Source organism: Tachysurus vachellii, chromosome 16 (assembly GCF_030014155.1).
Source record: "Tachysurus vachellii isolate PV-2020 chromosome 16, HZAU_Pvac_v1, whole genome shotgun sequence".
In the NCBI taxonomy this organism is placed as follows: Eukaryota; Metazoa; Chordata; class Actinopteri; order Siluriformes; family Bagridae; genus Tachysurus; species Tachysurus vachellii.
The window spans coordinates 1,721,808-1,733,899 of record NC_083475.1 but is presented as its reverse complement, the minus strand read 5'-3'; the positions used below and the strand labels follow the sequence as shown (position 1 = coordinate 1,733,899).

Here is a 12,092-nt window from a genome sequence, read left to right as displayed (position 1 = left end):
TGCAACGGTTGAAATACAATAAAAGCAAGAAGGTAATAAAAGGTATATATGGTTGAAATGACAATAAAAGCTTCTTGACTTGACTTGACTTGATTGTGCATCCACTTTTTCAGTACATATTTTGTGTTAAATTCAGTTCAATTAAAATGTATTTGTATAGCGCTTTTTACAATTGACATTGTCTCAAAGCAGCTTTACAGAACATAAACCTAGAACAAAAGGTTATTATAAAGAATAATATAAAGATTAATATAATACAAAATTCAAGATTAATATTAGATATATTTAAATGTGTTTGTATTTATCCCCAGTGAGCAAGTCTGAGGTGACTCAGGTGACTGTGGTGAGGAAAAACTCCCTAATGCCCCTTTTCCACCGAGGCAGTTTGAGTGCTGGTTCAGAGTCAGAGCCTAATTTAGAACCAGTTCTTTCTTTTTTGACCACCAAAGCACCGGCTCTGAACCAGGAAAAGTGGTTCTTAAGTAGCACCAAAACATTGCTGGTCTAGACTTAAGAACCGTTTGAGTTAGGGGCTGGGGGCGGGGCTACTGTTAGTGCATTTGAGAATATACCTTAAGTATAATAATGTTTAATACACTTTTACTTTACCGCAATATGATACATTATCAGCACACATGATAGTAGGTAGCTACATGCTAAGGCTAATTTTTCTGTGTTAATGATAAAATACTTATGTACTTTCTCGATTACAACCTCCGTTTATACAAATTACATGGAGCTGCACGTACACGTTGGATTCGCCGCGTTTGGATGCTAATGTAGGTTCGCAAAGCCATGAGCATTAACAGTAAAGCAACATCCGCCATTGTTGATGTGTTTGTGTTTGCCGCTGCTGCGCTAACGTTGCTGGGACATGTGACACGTATACAGTGACGTCAGACTCGGCTCTGTGATGGCTCTCTAGCCGGTGGAAAGGCAAACCGGTTCTTAGAAGGTTCGCCAGTGGAACCAACTTTGAACCAGCACCAGTGCTGGCTCTGAACCAGCACCCGGTTCTTTTTGGTGGAAAAGGGGTATTAGATGGTAAAGGAAGGAACCTTGAGAGGAACCAGACTCAAAGGGGAACCTCATCCTCATATGGGTGACACTGGAGGGTGTGATTATAAATATACAGTCTGATAAATGTTGTCAACACATACTGTCATCTCAGTATGCGTTGTCTCTGCGTTGTTTGTGAAAGAACTATTTTATTCATCATTGTTTTTCACCAAAGGAGCCGGCTGAAAGAGTCGACTCATCCCGAAACGACACATGACTGTTAATATATATTTATTTCGAATGTAAAAGTAGGACTCTCTCTATGTCTCGACTCCATTTTAGGAAGCGTTCAGACAAGTTAAACATCTTTAATTTTCTCCTTCAGTCTCCTCTTTACCAGGTGAAATCTGCTGGCTTAAGGCCTGGATAACAATTTTTGGTTTCCAGACCATGCATTAAAAATAAAGAGATTCACTAAGAGCTGATTTGCTCTAGCTAACATTTAATAGAGTCATTGAGCTTTGCTTAGTTAATTAGATTGATTGTTCTTAGATTAGTTTATAAATAACTATTTGGACACAAATTGAAGTCTTTTAAAATTGAAAATTTAAATTTTAACTCCATATGACATGCAGTGAAATGCTTTTTAAGACTGACTGCATTATAAAATAGTGTCAGATAAAAAAGTCTAAAATGCAAAAAAAAAAGGAAAATAAAATAAAAATAACTATAGTATTGCACTGTTAATGCAAAATTCCTGCATAAAAAATACTAATAGTTAAAAAATCTAAAAATAACCACTAGATATCATTCTGTGTAGGGTCTCTTTAGGTTGTTACTCCCTTCTGGGAGTTTTTTGGTTATAAAAGAAATAAAAAATCGTAACACCTACTGTACTGTAAATGGTGATATTAGGGTAAACGTACCTATTAAGCTCACCAAATCTCCTTCAAGATATTCTGTTGAGTTCACGCCACATGTTTCATTAGGAAAAGTTATGTTAAAATAAAATATTAATCTCTCAGACAATAATATGTTACTTTATTTCAAAAGAATAAAGTATTTAAATTAAGATACAATTTTAAACCTTTTGAGGTTTGTTAAAGTTTTATTTGGCAGTGCAAAGTGTCAATAGTAAAAACTACACCAGGTTACGTATGTAACCCGGTTCCCTGAGAAGGGAACGAGACGCTGCGTCAGTGCTGACGCTATGGGAACGCTTCTGTGAGGAAGTTGTGTCTGAAGCTCTGTGTGCACACACGCCATTTTAATGGCTCGGGAAGGACACGTGACGGAGTGATTACGCGCCAGCAAGTCCATATAAGGGCATCTACGTCACACTACTCCAGCTTCTATTTGTCTGAAGGAAGCGCGAGAGGATGCCCGGAGCGTGGCCAGCGACGCAGCGTCTCGTTCCCTTCTCAGGGAACCGGGTTACATACGTAACCTGGTGTAGTTCCCTTTCGAGGGAACTCGACGCTGCGTCAGTGCTGACGCTATGGGAACGCCAATACCCACGTCGCCACGCACCGGTTGATGACTGTGCCAGAAGCCGTGAGAGAGCACGAGCAGACTGGGAACAGACCATCAAGGCCCTGCAGGACCTGGGACCCTGGAGTAGGGTCCAAGACCAGGTTATAGATCCAGATAAAGGTGGGCGGAGAGGACCAACCTGCCGCAACACAAACACCTTCAAAGGGAACACCCCTGGCCAAGGCACTGGATGAGGCAATACCCCTAGCGGAGTTAGCCCTGATGCCGAGAGGCGAGGCAAGACCGCGCACCTCATAGGCCTGAGCTAGTGGCCTCCACTACCCAGTACACCAGGTGCTGCTTGGAAACCGGATGACCCTTATTCCGGCCCAGGACGGACAAAAAGGGGCGGAGGAGTTACTCCACGAGCTAGAGCGGTGGACATAAGTCCTCAAGGCCCTCAGTGGGCAAAGCAAATGCAGCCTCTCCTGTCCCGCCGACTCATGGGGCGAGGGACAGTTGGCCAGCAGTATGACTGGACAGCCAGCCATCCTGGGCACCTTAGGGACATATCCTGCCCCAGGACAAAGCCTGAGAATCCCCCACTCTCTCGAGAGAGGCCAAGGCTAGGAGCAGAGCCAACTTTAGGGCCAGAAACTACTCAGAGGCTGACTCCCTGGGCTCAAAGGGGGCTACCAGCAGCCCCTCCAGGACCACAGAGAGGTCCCAGGAAGAAAAGCGTGGTCTGCAGGAAGGCCTCAGCTGCCTGGCACCACGCAGAAAGCGAGAGACCAGAGGGTGCCTACCCAGGAGGCCCCGAGGACAGGCTCGTGGCTCGCAGCGATGGCGGCCACGTACACCTTTAAAGTAGGGTGGGACAGGCCCCGAGAAAAGCAGGACTGCAGAAACTCCAGCACTGTACCAACCAGGCAGTGAACTGGACCCTGACAGTGTTCATCGTCCCAGAGGCGAAAAAGCCTCCACTTCAGAGCATATAGCTTCCTAATGGAGGGAGTCCCAGCATTCAGTAGAGACTCGGTCACCTCATAAGAGGGCTGCCTCTAGGAACTGGTCCCCCTCGGGGGCCAGACCCGAAGCATCCACATCTCGGGGCGGGGGTATGGGATTACCCCCTGCCCCTGAGAGAGAGGGTCCTCCCTGACGGGAACCTCCATAGAGTGCCGTTCAGGAGGGAGGCTAAGACCGTGAATCAAACTGGAGAGGGCCAACGAGGGGCAACTAGGAGTAGGTTGACCCGGTCGTGGCGCACTCAGGCTAGGACTTGCGGGAGCAGAGCTACCGGGGGGAGGCGTACGGGCGGAGCCTCGGCCACGTCCATACCAATTTCGCTCCAACGCGTGGGGTGGAGACGTCCCTCCCCGGGCCGCAGCACCTGCCTCGACAGGAAGTCTGCCTCCAGATTTACATGCCCTGGGATGAAAATCGCTCTCAGCGAAAGGAACCTGGTCTCTGCTCAGAGCAGAATCTGCTGTGCCAACCTGAAACGGGGGCACAACGCAGACCGCCCTGATGATTGATATGGGGAACCACCGCAGTGCTGTCTGTCTGTACTAAGACATGGCAGCCCCTGAGGTGTGGAAGGAACTGTTAGAAACACAGCCCTCATCTCCAGGCAGTTTATGTGCCACGAGAGATAAGGGCCCTCCCATAGACCCTGGGCAGGACGGCCATCCTAGGCCGCTCCCCAGCCCGAAAGCGAGGCGTCCATCGAAAGAGTCCTGCGATGGTGACACGCCCCTAGAGTGGGACCCAAGGCCAGAAACCGGGGTCTTACCACATAAGAAGGGTATGAAGCCCACAGCGCGTAACCCTTATAACCCTCAGGGGATGTCCGCGAGGATGAAAGCCCGCACCCCTGAGCCAGAGCCAGAGTGGCCTCATGTGAAGCAGACCCAAAGGGATAACGTTGGCTGCTTCCAACATGAGGCTGAGCACCCTCTGCGCCTCGGCGACAGAGAGGCCTTGGCCTAGCCAAATAGCTTTCACCGTTGGTAAGACGGAAGCCACCCAAGCGGGAAACAGATGTGCCCGCATCGTGGGGGAGTACCAAACTAGCCCCAGAAAGGTGGTTCTCTAAAAAGGAGAAAGCACACCCTTATCTGGGTCCAACCTGAGGCCTAGAGACCTCATATAGGCAAGCACAACATCTCGATGACTGGCCGCCACAGCCTTTGACTGGGCCAGAATGAGCCAGTCGTCCAGGTAATTCAGTACACGGATGCCCCGGAGACAAAACAGTGCCCGGGCAGCGTCCATGCACCTTGTTAATGTGTGTGGTGGAAAGAGCTAGGCCAAAAGGAAGAACACAATACTGGTACACTTCGCCTCCGAAAGTGAACCCGAGGAACTTCCTGTGCTCTGGCAGGACACCTATGTAAAAATAAGCGTCCACGAGGTCAATCGTCACCAATCAGTCTTTGGACCTGATCTGGGACACGATAACCTTGAGCGTGAGCATCCCGAACTTGTACGTCTTCAGAGTACAGTTCAGAGCCCGGAGGTCCAAAATTGGACACAGCCCCCCGTCCTCCTTGGGGACAACAAAATATCGGCTGTAGAAGCCGGAGTCCCGCTCTGGGAGGGGAAAAAACTCTAAGGCCCCTTTCCTCAGAAGTGAGAGACGTCCCTCTTGGAGGAACACCGCCTGGTGCCTGCCAACAACCGTGGGCAGCACACCTTCGAAGCGCGGGGGACGAGAGGAGGACCGGATGCTGTAGCCTTTTCCTACGGTATCCAGAACCCACTGAGACACACCTGGCAGAAGTTTTCACGCTGCCTGGCCGTCTGATAGTGGTGTCAACCTTGTGCAGACCTCCCAAGTGCCCTGAAACTGGCAGGTGCCAACTCAGGGAGCTCTGTGCAAGGAAGAGGAGCGGGCACAGACCTTACTGCTCCCCGAAACGCCAGAGGCGGCGGGGCAGGCAGTAGAGGGGCCTTCCTGAATAGGATGCTCCTAGGAACCCCAGCCCTCAAGCATCAGGGCTCCTTTGTAGCCCGCCTGGCCAAGATGATGGACCTAAGGTCCCCGACTTGGAAGATGGCCCAGGCTGCTCGCGGCGGCGGGGGAGCACAATGTCAGTGGCTCGGCGGTAGCTCAGACACCACCTGAGGTTCCAATCCCTCGCCACCGTCGAGGTCTGTAAGCAGGTCAGCTTGGTAGGCCTGCAAAACCGCCATGGTGTGCAGGGCCACACATGCTTGGCCTGCTGCCACGTAGGCCTTACCCATAAGGGCTGAAGTGGTTCTACATGGCTTGGATGGAAGGGCAGGCTTCCGCCATGCAGTTGATGTAAGTGAGAGATAGCCCGCAAGCGTCTCTACAAACTTGCCATCGCCCCATACCCATGGCTTTCAAGCCCTATAATGGCCGAAAGGTCAGACATGGCAGGGGAAAAAACACGCGCTGAAAATGGACTTCTCCACGACCTCGACACCTCAGCATGGAGGTCTGTGAAAAATGGCAGCCGCCTGCGTGAAGGTGGCCTATGGCCTGAACTCAGAAAGTAGTCGTCTAGCTTAGAACGGACGACACTAACTTCCTCTTCCGGCCAATCTAATTTTAATCTAGACACAGCGCGCGTCACCGCCTTGAGGAGCTCCCCGAACGCCGCTGATTTTGTCGGCTGTTCGGAGAGGGGAAGCTCCCCCACGCCCACATCGAGCTCCTCAGAGCTCGACGCGGAAAGCGGCATGCTCACTTCCGGGTCGGGAGAAATCGCAGCGCGAGCTCCCGAAACCGAAACCAAGCGAAGGGTGTTAGGGGAGAGGGAAAGAGAAAGGGAACTCGTCTCTTGCTCCGTCTCCACTAACTCAGCTAGGCGAGAACGGAGAATATGCCGAGGGAATCCCTCACCATGCACGCAGCCGGCTCCCTCGAGAGCCGACCGCGCATGCTTCTCCACCAAACAAACGACGCAAAGAGAGCGCGCGTCGTCCCCCGTGACAAAGCGGGGGCACGGATGCACGCATCTCTTAAAATGCTTAGTTTGCAACATATTATTTTCCTTGCCTAGCTTTCCCTAAAATAATTTTTTCTCTCCCTGTACTAGACAGACAGGACAAACAATTGACACACATACACAGAGCGCTTCCTGAAGACAAAGAAGCTGGAGTAGTGTGACGTAGATGCCCTTATATGGACTTGCTGGCGCGTAATCACTCCGTCACGTGTCCTTCCCGAGCCATTAAAATGGCGTGTGTGCACACAGAGCTTCAGACACAACTTCCTCACAGAAGCGTTCCCATAGCGTCAGCACTGACGCAGCGTCGAGTTCCCTCGAAAGGGAACTAAATCACTGCAGTCAAGCCACACACTGAAAAAATGTATCAATTATACAGTCAAGCAATTATTCAGTCATAGTGAAGTGCCAAATATATTGCATCACAGATTAATAATAAACTAACCCTATTAAACTAATAAAACATTTCATTTATCTGATTTGCCCAATAACCATAAAACATCTTAATTATAAAGTCCTATTAAGTAACCTATTATATAACTTTATTTATATCCTATATTCATTATTTATAGTCACTTTTTAAGAGATTCTCAATCACTTGGAAGTTCTTCCTGTAGAAGGATCCTGCACCTTCTAGTTCTGCTTCACACAGGCAGGGTTGCTGCACTCTGAAGCACATGCCTGCATGGGAATTATGGCTTGTGAAGAACTGGCAACATATATGTCTTTTATGTTGAGAAACTTGGATCCACGGATTGTTTCCACATTCAAAACAATCTGGGACATGGAAGCCGAATGTAAAATATAAAGTCACTGTGACTGTGTGCATGAGTGTGAGAGTCTCACTCTTTAACTCATGTGAGACTTCACATGAACGTGTTCACATGATCCACTTGTTATACAACAGAATTACCGTTATCATCAACTCCTGTTTACAACACTTATTCACTGGATAATACAAGGTGCACATTGAGTTCAACCATTTTAACTCAGCAACATTTCTAGTGCAAAAACCAACTCACTCATTGTGCTACATAAACAAAGCATTTCTTTTACTTAAATCAATGAGGGCATTTTTTAAGAGTGAAGATATAAAAATTCATGTAATAATTGAATTGCGCATTTGTTTGTGGGTCTCTAGGAGTGTGATCCATTCCATCAGAAGAGATCAGAGTCTTCAGGACTCAGCTGTGTGTTTGTGTAAACATTACTAATATTTAAAGATGGAGACTCCTGATCTGGACACAGATAATGTTTCTACACCATCAAACAACTGGTAATCTACAACATCCTTGTGTTCTAGTCATTAAATATTCACATCTAAATTATTATTAGTAAATATGAAATGATTTAACAAAATGTTTTACTATTACAGTATATAACTATACACATCTAACAGTCACTAATTCACAGTAAAAATGTATTGTTTAATGTAAGTAAAATAAAGTGTTTATATAAATGACTAGACTGTGAATAATGTTATACAGTAAACCCCAGAGAAAGAGATCAGAATCACCAACACACAGCTGTATCTCCATGAAGAGTGACCAGTCTATGCATCGTCCTCTGAACTTTAAAGATAGAGTCTCATCACTTCTACACAGGTAATGTCTCCTCACTGTTAATGTCACTGCTAAAGTCACACATAAAGGGTAATATACTGTAAGTAAAATAAAGAGTGTATATAAATGACTAAAGGACTGTGTATAATGTTGTACAGTAAACTCCAGAGAAAGAGATCAGAATCACCAACAAACAGCTGTATCTCCATGAAGAGTGACCAGTCTATGCATCGTCCTCTGAACTTTAAAGATAGAGTCTCATCACTACTGCACAGGTAACATCTCACTGTTAATGTCACTGCTAAAGTCACACATAAAGGGTAATATACTGTAAGTAAAATAAAGAGTATATATAAATGACTAAAGGACTGTGTATAATGTTGTACAGTAAAATCCAGAGAAAGAGATCAAAATCACCAACACACAGCTGTATCTCCATGAAGAGTGACTGGTCTTTGGATCATCCTCCTGTGTTTAAAAATGGAGACTCATCACTTCTACACAGGTAACGTCTCCTCACTGTTAATGTCTCTGCTAAAGTCACACTTAAGGAAAATTTATCTAGATAAACAGGATTACAAACTAAATACTAAAACATTGATTATGATCTATATTGAAGCCTGTGTCTAAATTCAGTAATTAAATTCTTAATATTGAAGTCTGTTTTTTTTTTTTTTTAAAGCGAGCTCGTGGTATCTTTTAAAATAAATGACACTTAGTTTGATGTGTAGTTTTTAATGCAGTGAAATTCATGTTTGTAAGTATACCTTAAATGTCCAAATACTCTTTTTGGTCCACTGAATGTTTGGTCATTGCAGACTAGACCACCACTTAGCATCATTTATTCAGTGACATTATACCCAGGGGGGGGCACGGTGGCTTAGTGGTTAGCACGTTCGCCTCACACCTCCAGGGTCGGGGTTCGATTCCCGCCTCCACCTTGTGTGTGTGTGGAGTTTGCATGTTCTCCCCGTGCCTCGGGGGTTTCCGGGTACTCCGGGTTACCGGGTACTCCGGTTTCCTCCCCCAGTCCAAAGACATGCATGGTAGGTTGATTGGCATCTCTGGAAAATTGTCCCTAGTGTGTGATTACGTGAGTGAATGAGTGTGTGTGTGTGTGCCCTGCGATGGGTTGGCACTCCGTCCAGGGTGTATCCTGCCTTGATGCCCGATGACGCCTGAGATAGGCACAGGCTCCCCGTGACCCGAGGTAGTTCGGATAAGCGGTAGAAGATGAATGAATGAATGAATTATACCCAGGCATAAGATTCTTTAATAAGAATAAGAATTTTTAATACACTATTGTGTTAGCTATAAAATTTATAAAAAAGCTGTAAAATTTTATTTACACAGTCATTAGCTGCAGTTTTGATAGTTATGATATTTATATTATACTATAAAGTTTTAATGATAATACAATACTTTCAGTTACACACAGAAATACATGTAGTGCTAATTTAAGTAAATGTAATGTAAATATTCAACACTGATTTTAAAATTAATATCAAGGATAAATTAAGGATATGTTTTTGTTTTAAACTCCAGGGAAAGAGATCACCATCGGTTGGTGTTGTGTCCATGAAGAGTTTTGTGTTTATGGTGATTGTATATACCATTATATGGACACAGGCAATGACTGTTTTTTTTTCTTAAATCATGTACTGGGCATTAAAGCACAGACTTAATCCTTTAATCTGAGACTTAATTCTGAGACAGAGAAAAGCACTGAATGAAGTGAAAGATCATGAAAGTATCTGCAGATTGACAGAAATGTTTACATTTATGGCATTTGGCAGATGCCCGTATCCAGAGTGTCTAACATTTAGATCTCATTTTATACTGTACAACTCCCTGCCTTGCTCAAGGGCCCTGCAGTAGCAGACCTGGTATTCAAACTCACAAACTTCTGATCAATAGTCCAAGACTTAGACCACTAGGCTACAAATGTGTTTTTATTATTGAATAAATCCTGTTTTGATGAAACACATGTTGCTGCCTTACAGTGCCAGGGTCACCAGTGTCTGTCTTTATAGAGTTTCACATGTTCTCTCCTTCTCCATTTAGGTTTCCAGCCGGTTCTCCAGTTTCCTCCCACCTCCCAAACACATACCTGTAGGTGGACTGGTGAAGATTAATTGCCCCTTTGTGTAATTGACTGGTGTCACATTCAGGCTGTAGTGTTATACTGGTTATAGTTAGGGATTTTATACCTGTGAACCTTTCTGACATGATTTATAAACTCTCTGTATTTGTATCTGTTTAGAACACATTACCTGTTCATTCAGAGTGATGGATTCAGTCACATCCCTAACAGACACACAAAAATAAACCTAGAATAACTAAAGTTAAAATAGGAACAGAAATTTTTTTGCAGTTTCATAATGTTCTATAGTCATGTGGTATTAAGTACAGAGAAAACTACACAAGGTTACATATGTAACCCAGTTCCCTGAGAAGGGAACGAGACGCTGCATCAAGGCTGACGCTATGGGAATGCTAATACCCACGCCGTGGGTACCCTACAAATATCTTCAAGGGGGACACCCCAGGCCAAGGCACTGGACGAGGCAATACTCCTAGTGGAGTGAGCCCTTATGCCAAGAGGCGAGGCAAGACCGCTCACCTCATAGGCTTGTTGGCCTCCACCACCCAGTGTGCCAGGCACTGCTCGGAAACTGGATTACCCTTATTCAAGGCCTGCAAATCCCCCACTCTCTTGAGAGAGGCCAAGGCTAGGAGCAGAGCCAACTTCAGGGTCAGAAACTTCTCAGAGGCTGACTCCATGGGCTCAAAGGGGGCTTCCAGCTGGAATGGCCTCATGTGGAGCAGAACCAAAGGGATAACTTTGGCTGCTGCCTACATGAGGCCAAGCACCCTCTGTGCCTCAGCGACAGAGAGGCCTTGGCCTAGCCGAATAGCTTTCACCGGTCACTCATTACATCATTAACACCCTCTTCAGGCCAATCTAATTTTATCCTAGACCCAGAGCATGTCACCACCTCAAGGAGCTCCTCGAACGCCACTGATTGTGTTAGCTGTTCAGCCCCTGCCCACCCATATTGAGCTCCTTGGAGCCTGACGTGGAAAGCAGCATGCTCTCTTCTGGGTCTGAAGAAATCACAGCACGAGCTCCCAAAAGCCAAAACCGAGCGAACGGAGTCAGGGGAGAGGGCAAGAGAAAGGGAAATACCCGTCTTATACTTTGGACTGGTGGACCTTCCGCTAAGTCAACCTGCGAACCCCATGATCGAAGACCTGAACTACGAGGCGCAGCCGAAGCTGAAAATACAGCCAGGCGGGATCGGAGAGTATGCAGAGGGAATCGCTCACAATCCATGCAGCCGGCTCCCTCGAAAGCCGACCGGGCATGCTCCTCTCCCAAACAAACAAGGTGAACAATGAACAAAGACAGTGCGTGTTGTCCCCACGTGATAAGCGGGGGCACAGATGCACGCATCTCTTAAAATGCTTAGATTGCAAAATATTATTGTTTTTCTCACCTGGCTTATTTATATATATATTTTTCTCTCCCTGCACTAGACAGACAGGACAAATAATTGACACACATACACAGAGCGCTTCCTGAAGACAAAGAAGCTGGAGTAATGTGACGTAGATGCCCTTATATAGACTTACTGGCCCCTAATCACTTCGTCACGTGTCCTTCCCGAGCCATTAAATTGCCGTGTTTGCACATAGAGTTTCAGACACAACTTCATCACAGAAGCATTCCCATAGCATCAGCCCTGATGCAGCGCCAAATTCCCTCGAAAGGGAACTACCACTACTGTATTGTGAACTGATGAAATAATCAACTACAATTTTCATTCACAGTTTTCTACAGAAGACAGGAAACAGTACAGAAAAGAAGATCACAGATACAGGGTAAGATCAAAACCAACATGACTGTGACACTGACACACTGATATTATAAACCTCTCTGCTGTTATTAACTACAGAGTGATTAGATTATAGAAAACATACAGTAGATGAAGGAAAACACATTGTGACAACATCATAAAGGCCTATCTGTGGTAACCAGTCAGAAAATAGTGATCTTAAATTGTAATAATTGAGG

The 12,092-nt window shown here is 45.9% G+C and overlaps 2 protein-coding genes across 3 annotated transcripts in view; both read left to right on the top strand.

The window, feature by feature from the left end:
* LOC132858837 (NACHT, LRR and PYD domains-containing protein 12-like) overlaps nt 1–12,092 on the top strand; it is a 379,445-nt gene that overhangs the window by 266,391 nt on the left and 100,962 nt on the right. The window lies entirely within an intron of this gene.
* The window catches only part of LOC132858958 (NACHT, LRR and PYD domains-containing protein 12-like), a 57,878-nt gene that overhangs the window by 11,303 nt on the left and 34,483 nt on the right, over nt 1–12,092 (top strand). Inside the window, exons 2-6 of the mRNA XM_060889506.1 lie at nt 7,594–7,728; nt 7,940–8,056; nt 8,173–8,289; nt 8,403–8,519; nt 11,849–11,899. Coding sequence (XP_060745489.1) covers nt 7,676–7,728; nt 7,940–8,056; nt 8,173–8,289; nt 8,403–8,519; nt 11,849–11,899 — 455 coding nt within the window. The 5' untranslated portion in view covers nt 7,594–7,675. The remainder of the gene's footprint in view (nt 1–7,593; nt 7,729–7,939; nt 8,057–8,172; nt 8,290–8,402; nt 8,520–11,848; nt 11,900–12,092) is intronic.